Raw genomic sequence first — 26,767 nt, 5'->3', positions numbered from 1 at the left:
TGGGAATTATTCAGGGTGTGTGGTGTCCACAGAGAATGGTCTTTCCATTTCAATCTTTTCAAGTATAAAGTTTGTATTTCAGAGAACACTAATTTTGTGGCACTGCTAAGGAACAGACAATTTGCTCAGGTGCTCTGGTTCCTCAGATACAATTTTAAAGAGTGTATTTATAAGGGGAACAAAACATTGTTTGGTTGAGACAAAGGGGAATGTCTAGGCAGGAATTTTGTAAGCATCAGTCTCTGATTTAGGTCTGTCTGGGTGGTTTTTCACTTGTCTTGTATTGATGGAAAACACAACCCAGTAATCGGTATTTCTCATTTGATTTTACAGCAAATAATTTAATCCGTTTTCTTCAACCCTCTCACTAGTCACGAGGGGCAGGGATGTGTAAGATGTTACTCGTGGGCTGGGCAGGTTTTCAGCATGTTGTTCTGTTTCTGTCTCCTGCTGAGACACCACTTGGCAGTGCAGCTATAAGCAAGAAAAACAATCAGGAAAACTGACATCTCCCATTTCTTCATGTAGGTGGAAACAGTGCTCTGGGGGTGCTTTGGAATGGTTATCAAGTATCAAAAGGCTATAGGGTTGGGTTGAAAGCCTGGGAAACGATCACAGCTTCAGCTGCTTGTCTCTTTTTCATAGATCCTTTATGTCTGAAGCTGCTTTAGCACTAAAGCTTATCTTCCATCAGCCCCATCTGTCAGCTGCTTACTCCTGATAGAGGCTGGGCACAAGTTTATTGTCCCAGCATTCATTTTGCGATATGTTAAGACAACGTGAGAAATAGTTATTGTCAAGTTTTAGTTTTCTTGTTTCCAGTGACTCAAGATTTTGCATGTGATAGCAATTCATCATCCTTCAGCACATCTGAAACAAGATGCTGAGTGGAACTAAAATATTTCTGGAGTACCTTGTAGCTTACACAATACTGTATTTTTTACTGTGTTTTTGCTGCTGTGTTACGAGTTAAGAGAACTCTTGTCTTTTTTAGGTGTTAGGACATAAATTTGAGAAGCAGAACTTCCTAACTTATTCTGTTTGCATTTAATAGCTAGAATGCTACTGTATTATTATTGCTTTGAGCTCTTTCCATTTCTTGTAAGGTTATAGATACTTCAAATCTTAAAAGATACAGATGGGAATGTATAGCTTATAGTTAAAAGCAAATATCTTCTAAAATGTAGTATTAAGAGAAGTGATGTGTTTTTTATTATTGGGCTTTATGCGATGTCGGTGCCATTTTTTCGGGTTCCAACAACCTTTGCTGTGAGTTTTCTGCTGTTGGTCAGGCAGATGTAGCTTTAGGAAGTGCTTCCACAGTAGCAGTTTCAATTTATATCATAATCTCCAGTAGTTAGTGCATTTCAAATGAGTCCTTGACATGGATATAAATACAATGAAGTAAACTTGTAAGTTGGGTTGTTTACAGTGATGACCACATATAGAGGATAATGGTAGTTTCTCAACTATTGTTGAGCAAGTATATTTCCAATTTCTGAGGCAAAGTGACTTCAACAAAAGTAATATGTCAAGAAATGTTTGGTGGTGTGGGCACTATACCCACAGGCAGATTCCTTCCCCTAGACTTCAGTCTCCCTTTTCAAGTTGGAATAATGGGATGGATGTGAAGGATTAGAAATACCTGAACTCTAAGTAATCCCAAGTTGTGAATCTGCTTCTGTCCCATATGGGTTTTGTGTGACTTCCATTGACTGTTGAAGTAAAGAACATGTTAAGATATCTTTATTAACTTCTTCCTTTCATATACTCCTTTGGATCTCTTTCCTTCTCCTCATGGAATGGGACATTAATCTAGTTAACCTTGAGTACTGTTACTTTACGATTTATTTTTATTCCTTTAATGTAAATAGTAAAAACATAGCATAATGTTTTCTGACTTTTCAGGTTGTTAATAAGATACAGCATGAGCTTATGTATAAGACTTACGTAGGAGACTCATTTTAATAGTTACTAAAGTCGTTATCACTCTGCTACATAGGAATATAAATTCCAAATTCAATTATCACTTGAATGTTCTCATCATTTCCCTTACTATACAAATTCCTTAAATTGCTGGGTTTGAAGGCTTGTATTTATTTATTTAGGATTTGACTTTAAAATAGTAGCTCACATAAGTATAAGAGATTGTCATTTATAAAACCAAACCAAAATTCAACCGTTGTGATAATATTTCAGGAAAAAAGAGTTCAGTCTGTGGAAAGGCGACTGTGATGTACAAAAATACATTTTAAGAAGTATTTTATAAATAATGCAGCACTGAAAATGTATTTGTTTTGCTCCCTTCCCCATCACCTTCCCTCTACAGGTCAGATACTCCCTTGATATACAAAGCTGTGCCAAGCTGGTTTGTAAGAGTGGAGCACATGGTGGAGAAGCTACTGGAGAATAACGCCCAGTGCTACTGGTAATGTCTCCTGCATATATTTTTGTGTGTGTTCTTGAACCCTACAAAGCTCTGTTTCATTGTCAGTGTGCCAACTTCATATTTCCATTCTGTTTCTCTGAGCCAATGTTACTGGAATGGGGCTGGTAACCAGTTTTAAATAGTGTTTTATCTTGGGTTTCATAAATGTGCCTCAAACTGGTGGAGCAATGGGATGGTCTTCCTGGTGTAGACAGATACAACCTGCTTAGTTGTGTATCAGCCCAGGGCTTGAACATGTTTGCACACTATCCCTTTCTTGTGTTGAGAAGGCTTTCTTTGCTTGTAAAATCCCAATGAGAAATACATTTTAGGGTGTAAGTAAGGATGTATGCCTACTGATAATTTACAGTGAAATACTTTAGTGTCATTACAAATATCCTCGGATCATGTTATATAATCCTAAGAAATTCAGCATGAGAGAAAAACTGCAAAGGAAAATCAATCTGCAGAAACACGGAAGTACACAGTTAATCTGCCCCAAAGGGTCCACTAGAGGGGGGGGATCTTAGGCAGCTAAACTCCGGGTATTTATTGTTCCAGATTAAACTAATTTTTAGATTATTTTTTTTTTCCCCTTTTCATCTAGTTATTGCAGATAAGTTTGATACTTTGTCATAGGTGCATTTGAAGAAAAAAACAAATAAAACAACACCCCTCCCCAGACCCATCCTTGCTCCAAAACACCCATAAAAAGCCCCAACCCAACGGCCTTAACTGGTGTGTAATAGTTGTAAGCAAGCTCAGTTTCAGAGCTTTACATAATTTGTCTCTACTAATGGCAAAAACTAAATCTTTATATGTACACAGGGAATGTGAAAAATATTTATGTGAAATTTACACATAAGTTTTGGATAATTTAAATACACTTTTAGATTAGCAGGATGATCGAACTATTGGCAATGATAACCGTTTTGTTACTAACATACCATAAACCCGTGACTGACTCAAAAGGACCCCATCTTCTCCACCTCCATAACCTGTACTTTTATTTCCTCTCTTCTCATAAATAACTTGTGCTGGGGAGCTGAGAGCAGGCAAAGGCGATGTGGAGGTTACAGCCTCGCTCAGTTGTACCGTGTGCCATCTCAGTTGGCGTTCAGTCTTTTTGAACGAGGGCTGTGGGAGAGTTGGGATCCCACCCGTGTGGGCCTCTGGTCAGCAGCTGAAATGGTCTTAAAGAAGGTGGCTCAGTTTCCAGTGAACAATTGCAGCTTGTGCTGCGTATCACGGATGGTAGATAGCAATTAAATTCTCCGTGAGCAGCTTTTGCATAACTGCTTACGTGGTACAGGCACTGTAAATATTGAAATATGTGGGAAAAGTTAGTGATCCATGATACAGACTGTCCAAAAATGCTGCAGCGTTGGCTTGCTAATCAGCACATGCCCAGTCGGGGTATGTAAGAAGATTTTATAGATTAGTAAGTGTTGCTTTCTGTTTTCCATAACAGAACATACTGTGATCCTTCTTTTGGGGAAAAAGAAGCTGGAGAGGGGGTGAAAGTGTTTGTTCTTAGCTTTAATTAGCTTTCTCAAGATGCTTTTACTGTTTTGATGGCTGACAGTAGACCTGCATACTTAATTTTCACTTGAACATAAGAAAAATGTAATGATTCTATTAAAGAAGTGTTTGAGTGGTTGAGATAGTTTTGCTTTTCCAGAAGCAAACCTTCAAGAAGAAACTGCTAAGTGACCTCCACTCATCCAGGAGATATTAGGAAGAACTAGCAAACAGTTTGAACCCTACCCCATCTACATATTTGGATTTTAAGTGCTGATTTTTCTAAGTGTTTCTTAGCGTGCATACGAGTGGAACCAATGTGAGAGCTGCTGTTGGGTGGGAAGACCAGGTGACTGTATTAATTGGCAGCATTCAGCATGCTTGGAATTAAAGTAAGGTAATTCTTGAGTCTCAGTGTAATTCTGTAACTCAACATAAAGCTGATTCCTCAGGACTTCTCTCAAAACAGTTTAGTCCGAAAGATTTTTTGAGAGTTTTTGTAGGGAATATGGCTACAAGTAGAGATGTGTTATCACTAAATGATTTAAGAGTAATACATGTTTTTGCAGTATGTGATTTCATAATTACTAGTTTGAATACTCAATGCCTTTAGTTACATAAAGATGGTTTTTTAAAAGAAAAAAGCATTACTTTTACATTTTTCTTCCTATGTTCTCTACTGACATCAGTTTTGTTTGGGGTGTAACTTCTTCAGTTGGCCTGGAGAATGCTAGCCTTCTTCAATATTCAATTTAAATTTTGGGAACCCCATCCTTCTTAAAACCTCCTTTTTTCCTTTTGAAGAGCCTTGATCTCTGAAAGTGTCACAGAAATAATACTGAGCTTTTTAAAAATGTATTTCTGGACTCTCTGGGGTTTCAGCATGTCCTGAAAATGAGAAAATTTGGGATAAATGCTTTTCAGACTATATTAACCTTTGCAAAATGAGTTTGACTGCATTGCTTTTTTTATTCTCATAAATGACTGATAGGTATATTGTCCCTTAAGAATAGCTGCACTCTTTATAGGTATCCTTTTTGATGAAATAGATTAAACATAGCTGGACAAACTTTGCAACCTGATTGTATTTCTAATTAGTTTTTTGATGAATTAGCCTACTGATAAAGCCATAGTTATTGAAAATTTATTAAAGCCTGCAACTGTATCATCATTTTTCAAAATGAACTTAACTGTAGTTTTCAAGAATGATTCCATGAGTCCTGTGCATGCACTTTTGTACGATCAGAAACAAAAAACCCCCTCTCTTCTTTCTCCCAACCTTATTCTGATCAGAGTGGAAAGTAGCTTGTGCTGGCTGTTCCTGAAAATGCAGGATTGGAACAGTATTTTATTTAAGAGGTTGTGTTTCAGTCTTTAATACAAGGTCCATTAGTGAATGAATCTCTTTACCATACAAGTGCCAAAAGAGATTATTAAAAAAAAAATATATATATATATATATGTTTTTAAAAAGGGATATCTCGTATTTTGTGTTCAGACAACCTGCTACTGTGGTACTTGAGATAGAGAGGCACATTTGGCTGCTGTACCAATCGGGGCTGTCAGACCTTGGTTTCCTTTCACGTTGATACGGAGAGTTAGATGCAGCACCAAAGCTGGGGCCCTGCTGTAAGTGGTCTAGATTTCAGCCTTAATTGTTTGTTGTATCTATTGTTTTATGGAATGATTTGTTGAAAGATCATTTCCTGCATAACCACAGTCAAGCAGCTAAACCATGCCGCCTTAGATCGCACTGAATAATACAGGACTAATTCCTGTCATCCCAGAGCACAAAATTGGTATAAATAACAAATCCATGAGTTGTTGTAAAGACTAAGTTGATGCAATTTATTCCTGTTTCTAAACTGCTGTAGCTCACAGTTCTGGCAGTGTATCTAAAATTTTTCTACTTGCAGGTCGGTAGAAAAGGTTCTATGGACTGTGTACTTGGTATTTAAATACCAGCTTTGAACTTGCATTTACTTATTTAGTTATTAAAAACACCTTCCTCACTTGAAGTTCTACTTAAGTAACTTCTGAAAGATTTACCTCAAACAGTTAAAAAGTTTCTGCTGTTAGAGACAATTGCACAGTTCGGACATTGTTTACATAAGATGTACAGCACTTGGGATGGTGGAAAAATGAGCATGAGTGGAAGGAAAGCCAAACCTCTTATTCTTGCATCCTCTTGGCACTGAAAAATTCAAGCATTGTTTGATGTATAGGTCCTTAGTGGAAGGTATCCTTTTTCTGACTTTAAGAACTAACAGTTTAAGTGATGAATGAATATATCACAATGAACACATTTGATAGGCCTTTTTTGCTAGAAGTTAATTTCCTGGTTTTCAGAGTATGAATTTTGCACGTGTTTCCTGCTGTATGAGCACTCTAAAACCAAAGTGTTTTCGCATGTGTCAAACACATTAATCTTTTCAGAAGCTTTAGATCTTGGTCCTTCTAATCTTTGACCAGCCGCTGCCTTTGCTGAACAGCAAATTGTCTCCCACCATTTGGAAGGTGTGATCTGGTCACAAATAGCGCCTGTCTTGTAGCATAAACCCTAAAGCTGAAAGGTGGGCTGTAGAGCCCATCTGCAATGGAAAGCTGACATTTGTTCTGCTGTACTTGTAATTTTTGTGCAGATGAGAAATCTGAGTCTGTAACAGGGGCAACAGAACTTGAAGTTGTAAGAGAATTGTAGCATAATGGAGAAAATAAGGTAGAGTCCCTCATTTTTTTAAAAGAATTTTCTCTCCTAGTTTATTAGCATTAATAAATACATTTTATCAAATGGTTTTAAATGCATCTTTGGGGGTTGGAGGTGGGATTTTTACCTTTTTTTAATATGATCATGCAATTGTAAGTCTTCCTTTTGGAATCACCGATCACGCTTTTCTTGTTCGGGAAACGTGAACGTAAATGTCATCTCTCTAGCAGTGACTGTGCAGTGTGTAGCAACGCGCAATCACTAGATGGCAACATTTCCTGAGGAAAGATTCAACCTAGTGCCATTGCATGAAAAGCAAAAAATTGCTGCAGGGTTAGCTTTGTTTGTCTAATTTAGAGCAGCGTAAATCGGCAGATTTTATTACTGGCTGTTATCAGACATAGTTGAGGATTAGAAGTGAATTTTGGGGCTTGTTCAGTTGATTTTGATGGCTTGTATTCTGCTGTGTCCTAATTTTGCTGCTTCCTCTCAAAGCCTCTTGAGCAGAGATTGCCCGTTATGTCATGAATAGGGCAGATATTTTTTCAGTCCCAGTGAACAGCCATCAAAAGCTTGTTGTTTGGTTCAAGTAATACCTTGCTAAATAAAGACTCCAAATGTCAGTTTACTAAGCAATTATAGTTCTGTGTTCTTAGGCAGCTGGTAAATCTATCCCCATGTGCAGTATGAAGGTCTCCCATCTCTATAGGATTGCAAACATATTCCTATTTATATATTGAAATGAATCCTAAGTGGTAATGCTGTTTATAAGTACTCGGTAACTGTAAGCGTTAGAATATTCCTAAGGAAACTATGCAGAAAGAAGGGAAGCGAAAGCTTCAGGATGCAGGATTTTTTGCCGTCCTTGATAAGACTTAAGGATTTTAATAGCAATTAGCATGGCGTCTGGGTCATACAAATAGATCGGGGTTTTTTAATCTGAGTGTATCATAAAATTAGAGGTTACGGCTTCACTTAATCTTGCCTGGCGAAGCAGCTGCCGCTGCTGACGCGGGGCTGTGATGCAGTCTGCAGCAGCATTGCAGTCTCACGCCAAAGTGCTTGTTGCCATGGCAACCGGGATAAAAGAGTGCAGGGAAACATTGCTATATCAAAATGATGGAAAGCGCTATTCATTTAGCAAATGTAAGCTGCGTATGAGCAGAAAATTGTCTTGCAGCGGTGGAGAAAACCTGAGCTTGTGTGGGGTTTGTGGTTGTGCACCATTCTAATAAGCTTTCGTGAATCGAGGAGGAGAAAGAGCCTGCTGCAGTGGAAATTCTGCGTGCTTGCAAACAGCTGACCTTTCCTCTCTCTTCCCCTTTCCTCCCCCGATGTTTAATTAGGTCCATGATATAGATTGGCGCTAATTAAAGTGTGAAAAGGGCATGGGTAGTTGCTTATTTTATCTCCTTGAATTAAAAACCATTAAAAATCAATTTGAGGGCATGTTGAAGGAGGCTTGTTATTAGAGTAAATTAACATAATGGAATTTAAGACTTTGTCTTCAAAGCATTGGTTCATATTTAAAAAAGAAAAGCGAATTCTACACCTAAAATGAAAAAAAAACCAGCTGTCATTCTATGAATTTAACTAAATATATATGTATTTAGTTTAATGACATTGGGTAACTACATAATCAGCTTTGGTTTTGGTGTAACAACTTGGCTGTCTTTGGGAGAATGAGCTCCTCCTTTCCAGACACAGAAATGACTCCTCATTTCAAATGTGGCTTAAACAATTACAAGCTCACCAAACAGAAGGATAGATCTGGGACCATCTTCTCAGAACCAAATGTATCAGATGCCGAGTGCTAATCTAGTATTTGATTTCCTAAGTCACGCTATTTAATATAGTGTTTTCTTTATCAGCTTTATGGTCTAACTCTTATGGGACTGGTTTTCAAATAATTCATAAGCTAAGAGCTTCCTTCAGTAATTACGAAATTGCTGTTTTTTCAAGGAATGTCATGAATAAAATTAGCTGATGAGAAGAAAGATGACGAGTGAGAAAGGATTAGTGTATCTTTATGTAACATCATAAACAGCTTTTAATAGTAAATTGATAACAAAACATGAGTCTTCTGCTGTTTATTTCGGCAGCAGAACTTGTGTGTGCAGCAGAGAGGGACAGATCCTGTATCCTGTGAGCCAAGTCAGGGATCCTGCAGAGCACATCTGAGCTTGGAAATGGAATAACAAGTTGAATTCAGTATTTGCAGTTGTATTATGAGCATGAGAGAGATACTTCAAACACATGTACAGAAAAGGAGCAGATGTCTTAATCCTTTTATATAGTTTCCTTCTGGACTATGTAATAATTTTAATGGATGCTGTTCCTCATGTATTACTCGGTGATAAGAAGTCACTGGACCAGCAGCCCTGGTAACTTAGTGTCAGCGTACCCATTCATGCTCTGGGATTGAAGATGGTCCCTAACTTGCTGTTTTCAGATCTATGCTCACACAGTGACTTGGATGCTGGGCAATACATAGACTTTGAAGGCAAAGAAGATGGTTTCCGTTGTGATAAGCTAATAAGTGGTGTTAAAGGACTAGATTTTGTTTTGCTTTTCATGGGCATTTTTTTACTTGTCAAATGTAGCTTTTATTTTAGATGCTAAGAAAATGAGTAGCTACCAAGAAAGGATGTGCAAGTTCACTGTGCAGAGGACTTAGCAATGCATGAATTTAGCAAAGCCCAAAATCTGCTGAAAAAATAGGAACAAACAGTCAAAAATGGACATAGAAATTTGAAGCAGATTAATAATTTTCATCACCTATAACTTAAGGTAGAGTTTTGATGTTTGGGAGATAAAAATTAGGATTCAAATGGGTTGAAACTGGTGTACTTGAATTCAAAATCTCTCTAGTTTATGATCTGACAAATCAATATTTATTCTTTTGTTTTGTGGAGTTCTGTTCCCTGGACTTTTCAACTGCCGAAAGCTGGAAGTTTATTTAGTGCGCTCTCCTGGGTGCCAAGTTGAAATCACTATTATCCCGCACTATTTGACAGGCATGAATCAAGAGCTTCACAACCTGCGGAGACAGCAGCCTCCTTAACCCTGCTAAATGTTTGAACAAGAAGTATGAAATCTTCTCTGTGTCATTTTACAGAGAAATTTGAAGGTCAAAATCAACACAAATTGTAGGCCAGTTAGGAAATAAAAAACCTGTTTCTACCAGCACAGCTTTAGGAGCTGTGGTAGGATTGTGTTAGAAGTTGCTGCTTTGGTTTCACTTGCAACCTTGTGGAACTATTTGATGCTGGAGTTTGACCTTTTCTGAGATGTGAATCTGTTCAGTGCCATTAGCAGTGGGTTGCTCTGAACAGGCTGCAGTACTTGTCACCTTGTCATACCAGCTGCAAATTCAGTGGTCACCAGCAGAAAACTGGAGTTTGTGCTTTCAAGCTGAAGGGCGTTTGTGGTGGAAACCTGATTAAACATGAGAAGCCTGCATATTGGTGTATGCGAAGTAGATTTTTTTCATATATCTTTGTATTGTAGAATAGGGATATTTATGTGGGTGGCCTTGCTTTTGTTTGTTGTCTTTTAAAATTCTTTAAAAAATATCCGTTCTGTGAGGGCGGTTTTGATACGCAGAGGTCAGAATTTGGCAAATTGTGTAGCCATTAACTTTCAGGGGACTGTCAGCTTTTGGGTTTAAGCAAGCAGAGCTTAACACAGCACAAAACTTGCTGAAACCTAAGGACCAGCATCAGTAGGGATTCATGGTTTTATCGCAGTTCTGTTTGCAATGGACTTGGGACTACAGATGAAAAATATCACAGGAATTATGAGGGAGACTGTGGGCTGGTAGACTAAACACAGTATAGCATAGTGTCAGGGTGAGACCAAGTTTGTTCAGTCACTGCATGGGAGCAAAGGGAGCAGAGTTCACTGGAGCGCAGTGCTCATCACGCTGCCCTTGCTATCCTTAGTTTTGTAAAACAAACTATCTTTCTGCAAATTTAAGAAATCATTGCTTTGTATAGATAGAAGAGTACAAAATGCTTTCTTAACTACTCATGTATACCCATGGCAGGATATTATCTTTACTAAAATTTAACAAGAGAAGTATATCAAGAAAATATCTAAGAGAAGAGGATAAAAAAGAAATGGAAAAAAACCTATAGAAACTCTAACCTGGGGTTGGTGTAACATAATGATCAGGTGTTAGCGGCAACATTGTGAGAATATGCTGTTCTGTCTTCCCAGCTTAGTGAAATATTTAAGTAGAAGGTGCCTCTGAGGTTTTCTTTTCTTCGTTTTTCTTTCTTTCTTTCCTTTCGACATGTGGGTAAGTCAGAAGTGTCAGACAGGGAGATCTGTAGCTAAACCTAGTGAGACCAAAGAAAAGAAACAGGCTCTGGTCTCGACACACACGCCTGGCAAGGCTGTTCTCTGCTGCAGGTCCCTACTCCAATGTGTCCCCAGCCGAGACCGTCCCTGCTGGTGGGTGCCTGGTACCATCTCTGGGCAGCATCTGTGCGGTGGGAAGAACCACTTGTTTTAAGTAACACATTTTTTGAGTGGTGGGCTCCAAATGTGTTTGAGATACAGGCTCTTTTTGTTTTATTTGATGGCTGTGTCAGTGTTGTTTCTGTATGGTACCTCTAAAGAGCCATTAATCATTGCTGGAAATGTGGTTCGTAGGAGATGAAGTGGTTTGTGTTTTATGTTCCACTAAAAACTGGCAGCAGGGTCAGACAATTTTACCAGCAGAGGTAAATTATATGCTTTCATAGCTCAGAGAGAGTGAGAGAGAGAGAGATCATACCACATACTTTTTTGTGGTTAATGTCCACTTCGGGGATAAAATTAATTTTTCATGCATGTTTTGAGGAAGCAGAGTCGAAACTCTTAGTGTTTTAATGTCGTTGGGGGATTGTTTCAGCCTCTAGCTATGTTAAATGGGACTAATAATTTCAGCTAATCAGTGTCTAACAACTTCTGAAAAATGGAAACTAGTTTAGGAGTGATGTAAAGAGAAGTTTTCCACATTAGTGGAATGTTAGGCAAATGCTAATGTTCTTTGTACAGTTTCCACTTGTGTTTGCAGAGAAGGTCTCTTAAGGTCACCACAAGTTGAGAGTAATGAGTCCTACTCTTAAATTGAGCAAGCCTGTATATACTTGTAAATTAAAAAAAAAGCAATGCAGATGTCATGTGAAACAGTAGTTACTGAGTTAGTTTAAATTTTTTTTCATATTACAGTTTTGTTTAAGAGATGTCGTAGAAGATAACTTGGCATCTGAAAGTAGATCTAGAAATAACTAGTGAAGCTGTGGAACTTCAAGCTTGTATTTAGTGAGTCTTTTATTGGTAGTGTCTATCCACCCAAGACAACACTGGCATCAGGAAGTTGTTACGTCTCCCCATGGTGGGTAAAACAGTAAAGGACAGCAGCTTTCATTTTCATCAGTAGATTTTTGAGGGATGCTCATATTAGTTTCATAAATCTGCTGCTGGGCCAAACTCTATCTTAGTGTGGCGTGCGAATCTGTTATTTTAATTTTTCTTCTACAGGATTCTTTGATCTTCGTTACTCTTGTGGCTCATCTGTGATTAAAAATAATTCTTCTTCAAAGAAATATTATTTGATAGAGGACTAAGAGCTTCAGAAAGAAAAGGTAGAGGAGATCACATGTTTTCTGTAGTTTGGCTGCTTCTCCTTTAGAAACTCTGGGTCTCTAAATGCAGTTCATACTGAACGGCCCTTCTAGTTACACTGGAAAAACAAACCCAGATAAACTTGCCATGGTTTGCTCAAGAACTCATTTCTAGGGTTATTTGTATTTTTGTTGGCTGTTCATTCACAGCTTCTGTGCGTCTGTGATGCTGTCTTAAGGTTATTCTTTCCTTGAGTTTCATTTTAGTTTGGTCTTTTTAAATGCGTCTTTAGGCTTGAAGGGAGTATATTGTTGACCTCAAAACCCATTGCTTTTCCTTATCTGCTGTCTCATCATTGTATAAATGGTTAATTATTTGTTTACATCATAAGAGAAAACAATTGGTTCCTAATCAAACAATTGGGCTGCTTAGTATATCCAGGAAGTTTGCTAAGCATCGGATTCTGGTGTTAACCTTTGAGCTCCAAGACACTTCCGTATGATGAAAATTTGTTGTTAATATCCCTCAGAGGCCATCAGTGCTCAAAACGAGCTTTTAGCAAGCATCAATGTGGTTGTGTGTTTGGGGCACGTGGTATTTTTTTAATTGGAGAATTATAAGTGGTTATAATAGCGTGAAAAAGATTTTTCTGTAGCATATATCAACGTGAGGTGTCTTTATTCTTAAGTCTGAAAGTCATGTGTAAATACCCGGATGCCCATGCATAATGCAAGGTGCCTTTTGATGCTGTTACTCCAGGCTTTTGCAGCTTTGTAACTTCATTCAGCACCAAAATCACTAACTGGTCTTTTTTTTTCTGTATGTAAAATAAAGCAGTAGCATTGCTATCCACCCCTAGCCAAAATCCTCCAGTGTTGGACCATCCTGATGAATTTTGGCCATTGCTTCATCCTAATGAATCTATTGTGTGTTGCACATATTTTTACCGAGTTATTTTAGGCTAAAATAAACGTGGTATTTCTCCCTTCTGTAGCTTACCCGAAGATCAAGGAAAGGCAGAAGAAATGGTTTTATGTCTTGGGCAGCAAGTCTGTAGGACCCACTGCTGCAATATCAGTGTGTTCCAGTTCATGCAATATGCCAGAATTTTGTGGATGAAATAAAATATAACCATTCTTACTGCCTTTCTTCTAAGTGGCATGTAGTGATAAAAGAATGCTTTTCTTATTTTTGGAACAGGGTTCCAGATTTCGTGAGGGAGAAGCGTTTTGGGAACTGGCTTAAAGACGCACGAGATTGGGCGATATCTAGAAACCGGTACTGGGGAACACCCATCCCTTTGTGGGTCAGCGACGATTTTGAAGAGGTAAGAAAACAAGAATTTCCAGTTGACAGGAAAGCCTATCTGTACACCTTGTTTGCTTATTTTTGCTTATTTTGATAGAATCTTAAGTTCTATTAACATGTCTTAGCGACATGTGTATATCTGTAAGAGGTGATAGATGCATGTGTGCGTTTGTGTGCCCATACACATTTTCTTTGCTTTTACTTGAAAACCGCAAGCAATTTTGCTTGGTTTTTATGTAGAATTAATCTTTTATTTCCTGGAAGAATTTGCAGTGATGGAAATAACAAGTGTGGTGAGAAAATGGGTAGGAAGAGATTTTTATCTGAGTATTTTCAATCTGCTTTTGAAATTCTGATGGTTGGTTCTTCAAGGCAGATGAACAGCTGAAGGCGTAAAAGCAAGTCCACCACAGTAGAACGCTGGAAATATGTATTTGTAGTGCTATAAATGTGAACGTAACAGACGGCAGAAATGCGAATCTAGTGCAATGACGAAAGTGTATAAAGGGAGTGCTAGAAATCAGGGTGGGGGTTAAGTTGTAAGGTACCCTGCAGTGGGTAGCATAAAGCTAACTGCACAAGTGAAAGCTTCACACGTGGTTTTGGTGACTGCTGTTTTCTAAGTGTCAAAACACCAAGTTTTAAAACTGTTTCTGAAGATAAAATGGTTTCATGTGGTGTGTTTCTTTTGTATTTTCTTTTCTCCTTTTTTTATTTTTCCTTCCCTCTGTGGGCTGGTTCCATTAGACATGTGTGATGATTCTTCCTCATCCTAGAAATAGGAAATGGTGATCAATGGCCGGGTCTCCATGGAAGGTGAATACTGATGGCAGCATCCCAAGCCTTTATTTTTATCTCTCTTGATTTTTAATAAGTTTTATTTTTTGTTTTAGATGTGGAAGATCTCAACTAGGAAAACATATGCTGGAAAAGTATCTTTTTGTTTTAAACTACACTGTTGCTTACAAGTGTGCCCTACATTTTTTAAATTTCCCCTTGATTGGAAAGCTTGCTGATAGGCAGGGAGATATTAGCCAAGGGAGGGAGATATTCCTTGCAATTATGATTTAATATTTAAGAAAGCCTTGGTATTTGAATTCTATTTATGCTATGGGTGTTTTAAATTACTGGCAAAGCAAGTGCTTCTCAAATAACAGTTGAAGTTTAGTTTGAAGATTGACAGCTTATACCTAAAATTTTGTGTGAATGTTAAAAATTAAGTCCCTTGTTTGGTATAACAGGGTTTTTTTTAGATAGAGAAAAGGCTTTCAGTTTTGTGCTGAAGTATTTCAAGACTTCATTCTGCAGCTGGAAAAGATTGTGTAAAGGTTACATTACTCCCACTCCTTGCCTCTAATAACATTTCATTTTCTGTCCAGTCTCCCCATGTCTGTATTCCGGTGTGTACAGATTTTTTTGCTTTCTTAGGTTTGATTTGGTTTTAATAACAATGTGGTGTCTGGCTTGGAAGACTGACCTTTCCTTTGAAATTAGCTGCAAATATTCCTCAGGGCTTGGTGGTGTGAATAATGATAGAAATACCAACAGATCTATTCTTTTTATCTGTCGGTGTTATACATTTCTGTTTATTCTAGAGTCGGAATGTCATGCTTCAGTAGTCGAGTATGTTTTCTAGACCATGCGAAATTTCAAGTTAGGGTTTTTTAATATTCAGTCTCTTTTTATGTAGGATATAGCTTAAAAGAAGAATACTGCTGGAACTGATGTATAACTTAAGGTCTAAGTGACATCTGCTCTCATATAGAATAGTATTAACTCAGAATTTCCTGACCTGAGTTGTCCTGCAGCCTAGTGCCATGTGAGATTGCAGAGCCTCCTATTCGGGTCTTGTTCTCAAAAGATCACTTTGTCGCATGCAATTATGCTGTGCATATTAAAGCCTGGAGAAGTAATAACTGTTCCTTATTTAATATGCAGTAAGGTGAATTAATTGGTATTAAAGTGAATTTTATTACAAATCAATATCTGGTTTCCCACAGTTTTAATGTAGCTTTTATTTTAGTTTTATTTTAGTGTAATTATCAGGTAGAGACGCATAATGGAAGTTAAATGTTGAAGTTTGTGTTTATTACCGTATTTTTGCAGACAGTTTATCATTTTAAGCTCTCAAATCTCAATTATTTCCTCAGTGGAGGAACACATCTCATTTAGATGAGATAAAGTTTAATATAGCACCCAAGTTGATAAAAGGCATAAGTTAACTTCATAGGACTTGTGTACAAGTTGAAGTGTTAAATACTCAGTGTTATGGAAATTCTCTGATCATTTTGTTGCTTGTCACTCACATAAACCGTTAACCCTCTGCTAGTTTTGGTGCACCCGGTCTGGTGTAACAGGTTTGGAACAAGAGGGCTCGGACTGTCTTCTCCTGAAGGGAGAGGGAATTCCTTAGGTCTGTTTCCAGTCTGCTTGGAGGCTGCTTGAAGAATGCCACTTCTAGTCAATTCTTTTACTAATTGCTATTCAGATGATGCTTTCTAAAGATGCCAGGATGTCTTGCTGATATACTGCTACACTGCATGGACTTATTTCGTACTACGAACACTCCTCATTCTTCAACTATAGATACTTGATAGACCTGAAATGGCAAATCAACAAACGCAAACATTTTGACTTAATAGGGGCTGCAGAACCATGCCACAAGAATAATGAGGTCCATGAGTGGTGCCAGGTGGCTTTATTCTTCCTGTTTACATGGATAATCCCAGATATAATGCTAATGTTCATTTCATTAGAAGTATTTAACCTTGACCTCTGATTTCACATTAGGTCTCAGTGATGCTGAAACAGGATTAAACAGCCCTGGGTCCCAGCCTATTTTTTTCCATCTTTGCTGTCCCCTATTAAATGTTAATAGAGCTGGTTTTGTCGTAGATTTGCCTGAAAAATAAAACGGGGGAGGAACAAGTGTCTGGTAGGGCAAGGGGCCATGCTACAGAAGCAGGCGTTGCTGCTGAAGAAAAGTGTCCAAAGCTGTAGCTTTTATAGGAGAACACAAACCAGCTTGAGAACACAAACCAGTTTGCTTCCTGCAGTGAGGAGTGGGAGCACCTGCTGCCTGCTCACCGGAGCTTATACAATTACTTATGGGGCCACACGGTGAGTGAAGAACAGGTCTGGGTTAAAAATTGTTTATAAAAGTGTATTTTGAAGTGGGATCAATCCCCCAGTGTGGTTTGCTATACAAACTGCAGGCTGTACTTGACTATCATAATCATTGTAATGCTTCACTTCCTATACAAAAATAAGATAGATAATTTATGGAAAAAATTACATTTCAAAAGTACTTTAACAGTAAAAGATGGTGATTAGTAATGCAAATCAGCAGTTGAATCAGACTAAGAAAATCACGTCTTAAAAAACAAATCAGACTGAGTTTCTGTCTTCTATGTAATTCATGACAGTTTTTTGGAATTAAATACACCAAAACCTTTTGGTTAGTCACAATTTCTGTGCGTGTACATATGCATACATTTGACACTAGCTATAGGAACTGAACAGTGCTCTGACTTCTATCGGAAGAGCAACTTAGAAAGTTATCTTATGTGAAAAATGTCTAGCCTACTTACAGCTTCTTAATGTTGGTACCTTTAACTCTTTCCCTACTGAGTCTGTCAGATACCAGTTTTTCCATGGCAATTCTAGATGGGACTGAGGGGTTCTCCGAAACCCAGACCTGTACAGCAGCTTGTGGGTCATGAGTCCTGCCAGTTGAGAGTGGCCACAGGGCTTGATTAAACTTGATTAAAATGTAAAGCCAAGAAAGCTTTGCATTTCTCCTTCTCTCCTACACACAGTTTTTCAGAATCATTTGTTTCATCAACATTTCATGACATGCATGCAAGTCTGTTGCCAAAGCTTTTTGCTTTTTCTTAAATAGTGTGTTGATGCAATAAAAACAAGAGAAGTCTGTACCTTTCTTAACACCCACTTTGTGACACTTTTTTACCGCATGAAATAAAATGCCATTAATATGAACAGCTTTGTGTATCTGGGATGGAACACTTATTTAATTACGAGCAATTTAGCTGCTTACTGTAACTTCAGAAGAGGAATCTGGGATCTGAAGCTCCTGTCTGTAAAAAAGTCAGGAGCACTGAACTTTCAGAGGTGATTGTGTTTGTAGGTTGTTTGAAGGAAAAACAAAACACAAAAAATTAACCAAACAACAAAACCTTACCTTTTTATTATTGGACATGTTTGTTCTTCAAATCTCCATTATTCTGACATGTCTCCTATTAAATCAGGGCGGTGGTCTCTAACAGCATTTGCTGCTTTGTTAGATTGGAGAAGGGGACATTGTACAGGACTTTTGTTGGCTTTTCAACTGTATCAGCTACTCTAGGAGATACTGACTGACTTACAAGTCTCCTGTCTGATGTATGCAAATAACTGCCTAATTTTCTTGAGTGTCTCTTAACAGGTAGTTTGTATTGGTTCAAGGGCGGAATTGGAAGAGCTGTCTGGAGTGAAAGTCACTGATCTCCATCGAGAAAGGTTGGTCACAGACTGTTAAGTAGTTGTCAAAATAGTTGAACATACGTAAGAACTGTTGTTTTTCTCTGTCCAAACCCTGGGAAACAGATTTAGGGAAAATACGACAGTACTAAGAGGATTTAAGATTTGCGATTAACATACATAGATTGAATTTTCTTCTGTCTTGGACACTGATAATACAAAAAAAATAAATCTCTAGAATAGTTTTAAAATATAAAATTGTCAGAGGAAATGCTGATTTTTTTTTTTTTTTTTTTTTTTTTTGAAGAATCATTAAAATTAAAAGCAAAACTCCTGTCATACCTGATGTGCAAGCACAGCAGTTTTATACTAATTCTTTGTTTTGCTTAGAATTTGTCAATCTTTTTCTTTCCGGTAGTATTGATCACCTAACCATCCCCTCACGCTGTGGAAAGGGTTTACTGCACCGCGTTCCCGAAGTCTTTGATTGCTGGTTCGAGAGCGGCAGCATGCCTTATGCACAAGTCCATTATCCATTTGAAAACAAAAAAGAGCTTGAAGATGCTTTCCCTGCTGACTTCATTGCTGAAGGCATTGACCAAACCAGAGGATGGTAATTTTCTACCTCTTTATGTGATATTATTGCACTGTGTCTAACACTATTACATCTGGATGATCCTTTAATGTTGTCTAGATAAGTGTATGATTTCTTTTTTCAGTAAAATGCAAGGTATTCTAAAGCTTGGTGACAAAACTGTTGCAGAAAGACGACGTTAGCAAGCAATTGTCCTGGCTTTTGTGGAAAACATTAGGTAATAGGGCAGATCTTTGGCCTGGTTGGGAAGAATTTCAAAAGCTGAATTTTGATAGAGTTTGAGTTTGCTACTAGTAATAGAACAGCAATTGAGTCAGCTGAAATTGAAGTCAATGTTTTGAGGGTTTCAAGCCAATGTATAAGATAGTCACTTTTGCCCCCCAGATTAAATTTGAATTTTGGGTTTGTATGAGTGGGTAAAAAAAAAAAAAGAAACCAAATCTTGTTTTGTTAAGGTCTCATCATTTAGAAAAATCAAATTTTCTAACTGTGAATTTCATCCGCTTCTTTGATTCCTGTCTGGATAAATGCTTTTCAATCATTGATGAAAATTCTTCTCTAATCTCAGATTTTCTCTGGGTAATGTTCTCATGCATATATGCATGCAGACATACAGTTTTACTTTTGGCATTTTTAAGTGTTTATTCTATTTTTTAAGTTTGAGGTTGGCTGCGAATGACAGATTCTTAAGATGAATTTTTGTGTTGTCTAGATTAGTCCATTTGACTGTGTACAAGTAGAACTCTTCCATTCAGTAACCTGTTATTAGTAGTAAATAAACTAAATTCCTCCGGAGCAGAGTTGGTACCTCCCTTTGCTCACTCCTCTGCTGCCCCAACCAACCCACCCAAACAAAGCAGCACGAGGTGCCATTTTGCGTGTTTGTGAAGTTGAGAGCAGGGTTTATACTCTCAAAGCCAGGAGGCTCGAGCAGGGAAACGTTTGAGGAGTGATGCTAAATAAATAAAAGCTTCATGAACATAGTAAAGGGTCTCTTCGCTTTGCATCCCCTTATCTAGGTCCTCAAAGCAGAAGTTACATTTGCAAATTTGGCAGTTAGGGAGACACCACTTAAATCTTGCTTAGTAAAACGTGGACTCTTCATGGTTTATTAAATACTTTACAGAATATAGCTCCACCTTATCTAGTTAGTGCATGACGTTTGTTGTGCGTCCTCAAAGCAGTACTTCACATGGGTCATAATTAGGGCAACCTGATGAACTTAGTTAGAACTGGCCTCTTACATGTATAGCATGTATAGTAATTTCTTTTTTCCACCCCAAAAGTAGTCTTTGTTAGACCATCTGTTTGTGTTAATCTTTAATTTTGTGCTGTCCTGAGCTGTATATCACACTCATTAGTTGGTGTTAGTGTAAAACCAGGTGCTGTTGAGCAGCATGAACCCCAGGAGCAGAGGGATGTCCTGATCTCATTTGCAGGTCACTATTTGATGCTTCTTGCTCTTCAAGCATGTTGGATCCAGTATATACAGTGAACCCTACATTTCTTCATTTACTTTTTCTTTACTGTTGCATATAGCATGTAGATACAGCACTGTTAATTTGACAAATGCTAATTTAGGAAATATGAAATATAAAATGGAGTTCTATATATTGTATTATTTTATATAATACCTGTTTCATCTTGAAGAGAGATAGGTTGTGTTTGTCTAGGACAAAAAAGGCTTATTCTGCAGGAGCTGTGCTTTGGGGACCGGAGGGGGCCAGTACAGTGTTAGAATGAAGAAGGAATGGAGAAAAGCGGCTTGAGAAGTTGTAATATTCGTGATTGCCTGTATTTGTCTTTCTGGAACATTCATTATGTCCACAAAAGGAGAATTAAAAACTTAGTCTTTCCTCTTTTTTATTCTTATGTTCTGCCTGAAAAAAAAAAACGGAGACTTGTTGGGTTTTTAATTTGGTGTGGTGGTGTTTTTTGTTTTTAAGAGACAAATAATTCATGACACACATGTATAAAATGCATGCAAAAGGCACAATCAGAAACTGATTTTCTCTGTTACATTTTATAAAGATAAAAGGAAATTGATTGTCGTTTAGATGCCAAAAAGTGAAACCAAATTTTCAAAATTCTGTAATGTAATCATACATATTCTGTGCAAGGGAACGACTGAATTGTAAAAATTCAACAGAATTAAAAACGGTTTTGATTTTTATGTGGATACAAAATCCATTCCTCATAGTTACAATTTCAGTAAAAACATAGGAGGAATGATAAATTTTAGGTTTTGGGCTTAGCTGTTTGAGATGTTACAGTGGATTCATATGTCACATGCGTACTGTGGTGTTTCTTTCAGTGCTATCCTGTGAAGTGCGTGGGAGACATGACAGATGAAAAGATACGTTTGATCTCATATGCTTCCAATGAAGCTCTCCAGTACCATTAAAGAATGCATTTGTAATTTTTACACAAGTTGAACTTTTTATTGTATGATATTAATCTTAGCTGGAGTGCCATGCCACATCCAGATCTGCTGAACTATCATGTTTCTAGTTTATAAAGTGCGTTGAACTGAGTCCCACTACTAATTCAACTGAAGATTGGCCCTGGAAAAACAACAAGAGAAGTAGGAGCTGGTGCCAATGCCAGTGGTGACTCTGTGCTTCAGTCTGAGCCCACGGGCTCGTTTTGTGCACTGCAGGCAATGTGCACATAGGCACTTGCTCAATGCAGTCTGGAGTAGATCACTTTTTGTTTTTAACATCAGCATAGGAGTTGCTGTAAGTCTCACCATACCCAAGTCTGTTTCATCTGTTTGTGGGTGGAATATCGAAACACTTGCCTCAATATGTGATGCGATACCTTCCCCACGGCACTGATGTCTGTTAATAAGATAGTGCTTTGGTAACAGCTGTATTTTGCAAAAGAGCGCTTCCTTTTCTGAAAGAAAGTAAGAAAGAAGCAACTAGGATGTGAGTGAGGTGGCTGGGTTTTTTTGGTAAAGGGTAAAGCTGTCTCAGGCTGTTCTTAAGAATGATTCTCATTCTAAAACTGTTAGGCTTTTAGTTACCTTTCCTTAAGTCTCGGAAAAAATGAGGATATTTTGAAGAGAAGGCACATGTATCTTTCTGCGAGAATGACAGAGCTTATATCATTATAGGCCTAAGTGAACAACAAGCTGGTGAGTTCTGAAGCGTTAACAGCAAAGTATGTGGGTTTTATTTGAAGCACTCTTTCTATTGTGTTAAGATTCAGAATGAAGATTGGTTTTGTGTCAGGTCAGAGACTGCCGCTGATGTGAAGTGAGGACTTGTAGGTGGTGAAAGGCTCAGGAGGTGGAGGTCTGGTGCCTTCTGTTTGACTTGAGATGGAGAGAAAGTCAAGCGAGACAAAGGGATAATGAGTGTGACTAAGGTGATGAGCTGGGAGAACAATCTTTTTGATGACTTTCTGCGTGGATATGAGAAAGAGCTGAATTACGTTTGTTAAGGCCAAAGCAAAAAATCTTACAGAAGTTGGGTTGCAAGACTGGCAGTCCAGATGGGTTGGTAGGAGAGGCTCTATTTCGGATTGTATTAATGTATAGGGATGTGCAACATGATTTATAGTCATGATCAGAATGTGGTGGTTTACAGGGAGTTCACAGCTGAAGGTTTTTGGCATGAATCGCAGGATTATGAATTTACCCACAGTTGTTAAAGAAGAAGGCAGAAAGGGAATGCTTTCTCCCTTTTGGGAGGAGTGCAAGAGAAGGTAAGAAGAGCAAAGAAGTGGACTTGTGTCTCTGTGCCATTAATGGGTTTTTTACTGTTGTTTTGGCTGACAGCTCTGTGTCTGCAAGGACATAACGAGAGCAGACTGAGATTTGGTGAATGGAAGATTAAGCAGCAGAGGAGTCAAGGAAGTTGTCAGAAACAAATGAGTATGTGGCAAAATATTGAAAAAATAAGGTGCAGAGAGACACTCCTTGCAAATATTAAGAGAGAATGAAGTGAATTTCTTCTAAAAGGATAATCTGAGAAGGAATGAGAAGTTATGTTAAAATAGTGTGTCGATCAGGGGATCTCCAGGACAGTCTCGTAAATGTCATCAACTAAGGTACCTCATTGCAGAGGCTCATTGGTTTTGATAATGCAAATAAGATAAAATTTGGGAATAGTTCTTGCATGTATTTTTTCAGAGCCCACGGTCCATCTGTACAATTTTCCTAATACTAACGGTATTGAAATCTCTTCTAGTTGCTTCTGGTGTGTTCTTTTTAATTTGCAAATGCTCTAATATGAGAATTCATGACCAGTTTGCAGAAAGCGATGGGAGTTTGTCAGTGTGGTACCTTCATACGAACGAAGTCCAGCTGTGTTTGTAACAAACTGTCAGTCTCGTGGGCTCGAGGTGTCGGTCATCTGCGCGAATGCTCAGACGTTTGTGCTGAGGGCTTTTCTTAAGAGAAGGTTACAAACGAAGATGACGATTTTGAGTGCATGTGTTCGTGTGCAGGTGGAGGAGTGTTGGTTGAAATTCATGAAATGACAATGCAATTCAATAAAGAGAATTTGTATCCCGCAGTGTGAATTGAGGTAATTTTGAGAGCTAAAAGCCTCTGAGAGGTAGGCATCAGAGCTGTCATATAAGACAATAAATGCACAGCAACCTTTATAGAGCTTTGGACCTTCAAGTGTCAGAGTAATGCTTTTGCAATTGCAGGCAGGATTTTGATAAAAACTACTTCAGAATATACAGATGGACTCTTTTTTTTTGTAACTGAAGTGTTTCTCCACTAAATCTTCATACAAATGCATAGTTCTGAGGCATAACCTCCTGTGCCTTGTTCTAAATCAATTAGCTTTTGTATAATCATCTGCTGTTTTAAGGTTGCTAAGCAATTGTCAGTGTGATACTCGTTTTTAACCAGGAAAGCTGGGGCCCAACCTCCAGTTATTTTCTTAAAAGTAATTACCAGCAGTGCAGTTACAGAAGCATGTAGATACCTCCTTTGGTGAAGGTTCTGACTCCTGAGTATGAAATTATCACATCATCTTGCACCACCACTTAATTTCTCAGATATAATAATATATCGACATATCAAACAATAGGTGCCTGTGCTTGTTCCAACACTGATTTCTTATGTGTCCTAGATATTTTATACAGGTATGGTGAACACATCAAATGGTGGGGACACACACACACCATACTGCCCTTTGCGGAGAACACCTACATTTTCATAGTTTCTAGTGATGGCTAATTTAACCAGCTAAGTTTGGATTGGAAGGAGGCTCCACTGACTTTTGCAAACACACGTGCAGACATGCCTGTCCTGTCCACTGTGTTTGTTCTTTGAATGATCCTGTGTTCAGAGGCTTACAGTGAGCAAATAGAGAGTTTGATCAGCAACAGAATTCTCTTTTCTGTATTAAAGGAGAAAATGCTACAATTTTATTCTTCACAACCTTCCAAATCCTTCCTGTTACATTTTTTTTCAGCCTTCTTGGGCTAGTAGGTCACAGCTGAGCAAACAGCACGATGCACTATGAAGAGGAAAAAGTTCCACTTAAAATAAGCTCCTATTTTGACTCTTTGTCACAGAAATGTCCCACATACTTAAATATTAACTTTGCTAGAGTAAAACAATGTAATGAAATATTTCTTTTGTAATGAAGGACTTGTATTTAGAAAGTCACATTTCCATTGTGTCTTGTTTCAGGTTCTACACTTTGCTGGTGCTGTCCACAGCTCTTTTTGGAAGGCCTCCTTTCAAGAACGTAATTGTGAATGGCCTTGTTCTTGCCAGGTTGGTATGTCAGTCAGTTCTTCCCTGAACAGATTTTCAGTCAGATACTATTTCAGATAAGTCCAAGCAAATTGTAAATTAAATCTTAAATGGACTTGGAAGCTGTTAAGGCTTGTCAGTGAGATATTGGTGTTGCAGGAGGTAAGAGGCACCTGGGAGGGTGAGGTTTCCATATCCCAGCTACGTGTTGCACGAGGTTCTTTCCAGCAGGATTAGTCAGTCCTAGAGAGAGAGAAAACACGTAACAAGTCAGAATAGGAAAGAGCAGGAAATAAATGATACCTGTTATGCAGAGTAAAGGCAATTATAAATGTAGCTTTAGATGAAATTTTAAATCAGTTAATTAGATTTGTTTCCTTTTATATTCAAGTAAAACTTTCCCGATGTGTTGGAGGGATTGATTCAAAACCAAGTGCCTCTTGCCTCAGCTTTGGTAGGAAAGACAACTTTCCTGCTTAGATTTGTAACATGGAAGCCTCTTGGGTTGTTTTTTCAGTTCCTCTTGTCATACGGTCAAGCTGAAATGATGTGATAATATATAATTGTGGTTATGCTACCAAGAATGTAATAGGAGAGAAAAATGAAGCTGGATTTGAAGGGCCTTCTTTATTTATCCATGTATTACAATAATTCTGGGAATTTATGCCTACATTTTGATATTTTCTAGTGATGGCCAAAAAATGAGCAAGAGGAAGAAGAATTATCCTGATCCAATGAGTATCGTGAATAGTTATGGAGCTGATGCACTAAGGTAGGACTTCTTTAATGAATGTGCCATCTGATATGTTCATTTTCTCTTCCTAGCAGACATGCACTGGGAGGGCTGCTTATGGGGTTTTGACAATTTACAGTAGGAAAAAAGTTAATTTTAGAAACTTCTAGGCTACTATGGCAGCCAAGTAGCTGAAAGAGCGGATCACTCAAAAGAACTGGCAATAGTAACAGTGCCTGGACTTTCCATAAGTTTCTCTTATCTTCTTTAAGGTTGGTAACGACCAGAGCTGCTGTGCTGACTGGAGGCCTTTTGTCAGAAAATGTGTGTCCAGTTTGTGCAGAATGCTTCCATGGAGCCAGCTGTTGCAGCTGAGGGGCTGAGCTGACCCAATGAATATTGAGAACAATACTATTAGTTTACTGTTAAATCATTATTTTAGGGAAGGATTACTGTATAATGCACAGAAATGTTTGCTTGCTGCTTATACTTTTTTTTTTTTAAAGAGAAAGCGATTCTTTTTGTTGATGTAAGTTTACAGTATGTACCTAATAGCAGTGAAACTAGAAAAGCAGAAGTGGAGCAGCCTAATGTGTATATATAAGTGGTGCTGGTCAAACAGAGATTAAACACAGTTCAAATGTTTCATTAAAATTATCGAAACGTATAAACATAATTATGCAGTTGCCTGGTACTTTGGCTAAATGCACTAACTACATGCATGAAGTGGTACCTCATGGTAAAGGTATAATAAAGACATTCTAATAACTGCAGAAGTACACTACTTACACTTTTCTCAAGAGCCCTGTAATTCTTGCTGCATATCAGAAAACCTTAAACTACGCATTGAATTGTATTTTATAACTACACGTGTTAATGATTGGGCTGAGTGAAAGCTTAGTGTGTCGTGCTTGTTCGTTTGAGAAAGATGGTTGTTGTTTAAAAAAAAGTGAAGTTCCTTCTTGTTTCACACTTTAACATTATTATATTATCTTATGTATGTTTATGATGGAAAGATGGGTGGATTTCTTAAATTTGATCAAGATTGTTCTTCACAAATAATCAAGATGTGTTAGTGGAGTATCAGTGAATTGGTAGCTGAAATGGAGTGAAAAGAGTTGGAGTTACTCGTATGAGAGATTTTTAAATTGCAGGTGATGTTTCCGTTGAAAACCCTGCCTTTTTCATAAAACAAAACCCAAAATCTCAAACACCAGAAGTTACACTTCCTTTTTTTTTTTCCAAAAAGCTAATTCATTTTTCTGCCTGTGTACTCATTCTTTAATGTCACATTTATTTATACGTACACCCACACAGAGAGTAAAAAGCATTGCAGACTAGGTTCATTTATGGAAGCAGCTCTGCGATTCCGTTGTCTCTGCTTATTCACTGAAGCACTTGATGTGTTCTGTTTATAGAAAAAGCTACAACCGAGGGGTTTTTTTCCTTGGCAATGTTTCCCTGCAGAGTTGCTTTAGCTTTTGCAGAACATATATGTTATATTTTAACTACAGCTTTGAAATATTCTCAGCAGTAGCTTGATCAATAGATCAGCAGAAAATATATATGTAAGTTGTTTAAATGAATATGGAGTTGAGAAGAAAAGGCAAACATAAGTAACAGCACAGTAAATTTAACAACCCAACTTCAGACTT

The 26,767-nt window shown here is 37.9% G+C and overlaps 1 protein-coding gene across 6 annotated transcripts in view; it reads left to right on the top strand.

Annotated features, from left to right (window-relative positions):
- The window catches only part of IARS1 (isoleucyl-tRNA synthetase 1), a 107,458-nt gene that overhangs the window by 39,571 nt on the left and 41,120 nt on the right, over positions 1-26,767 (top strand). For all 6 annotated transcript variants that reach the window (XM_065074495.1, XM_065074499.1, XM_065074496.1 and 3 more), the window contains 6 exons: positions 2,330-2,428; positions 13,473-13,599; positions 18,025-18,098; positions 18,478-18,672; positions 24,314-24,400; positions 25,068-25,151. In XM_065074495.1, coding sequence (XP_064930567.1) covers positions 2,330-2,428; positions 13,473-13,599; positions 18,025-18,098; positions 18,478-18,672; positions 24,314-24,400; positions 25,068-25,151 — 666 coding nt within the window. The remainder of the gene's footprint in view (positions 1-2,329; positions 2,429-13,472; positions 13,600-18,024; positions 18,099-18,477; positions 18,673-24,313; positions 24,401-25,067; positions 25,152-26,767) is intronic.

Source organism: Columba livia, chromosome 10 (genome assembly GCF_036013475.1).
Source record: "Columba livia isolate bColLiv1 breed racing homer chromosome 10, bColLiv1.pat.W.v2, whole genome shotgun sequence".
NCBI lineage: Eukaryota > Metazoa > Chordata > Aves > Columbiformes > Columbidae > Columba > Columba livia.
The sequence above is the reverse complement of the archived record's forward strand: the minus strand, read 5'-3'. Positions and strand labels throughout refer to the sequence as shown.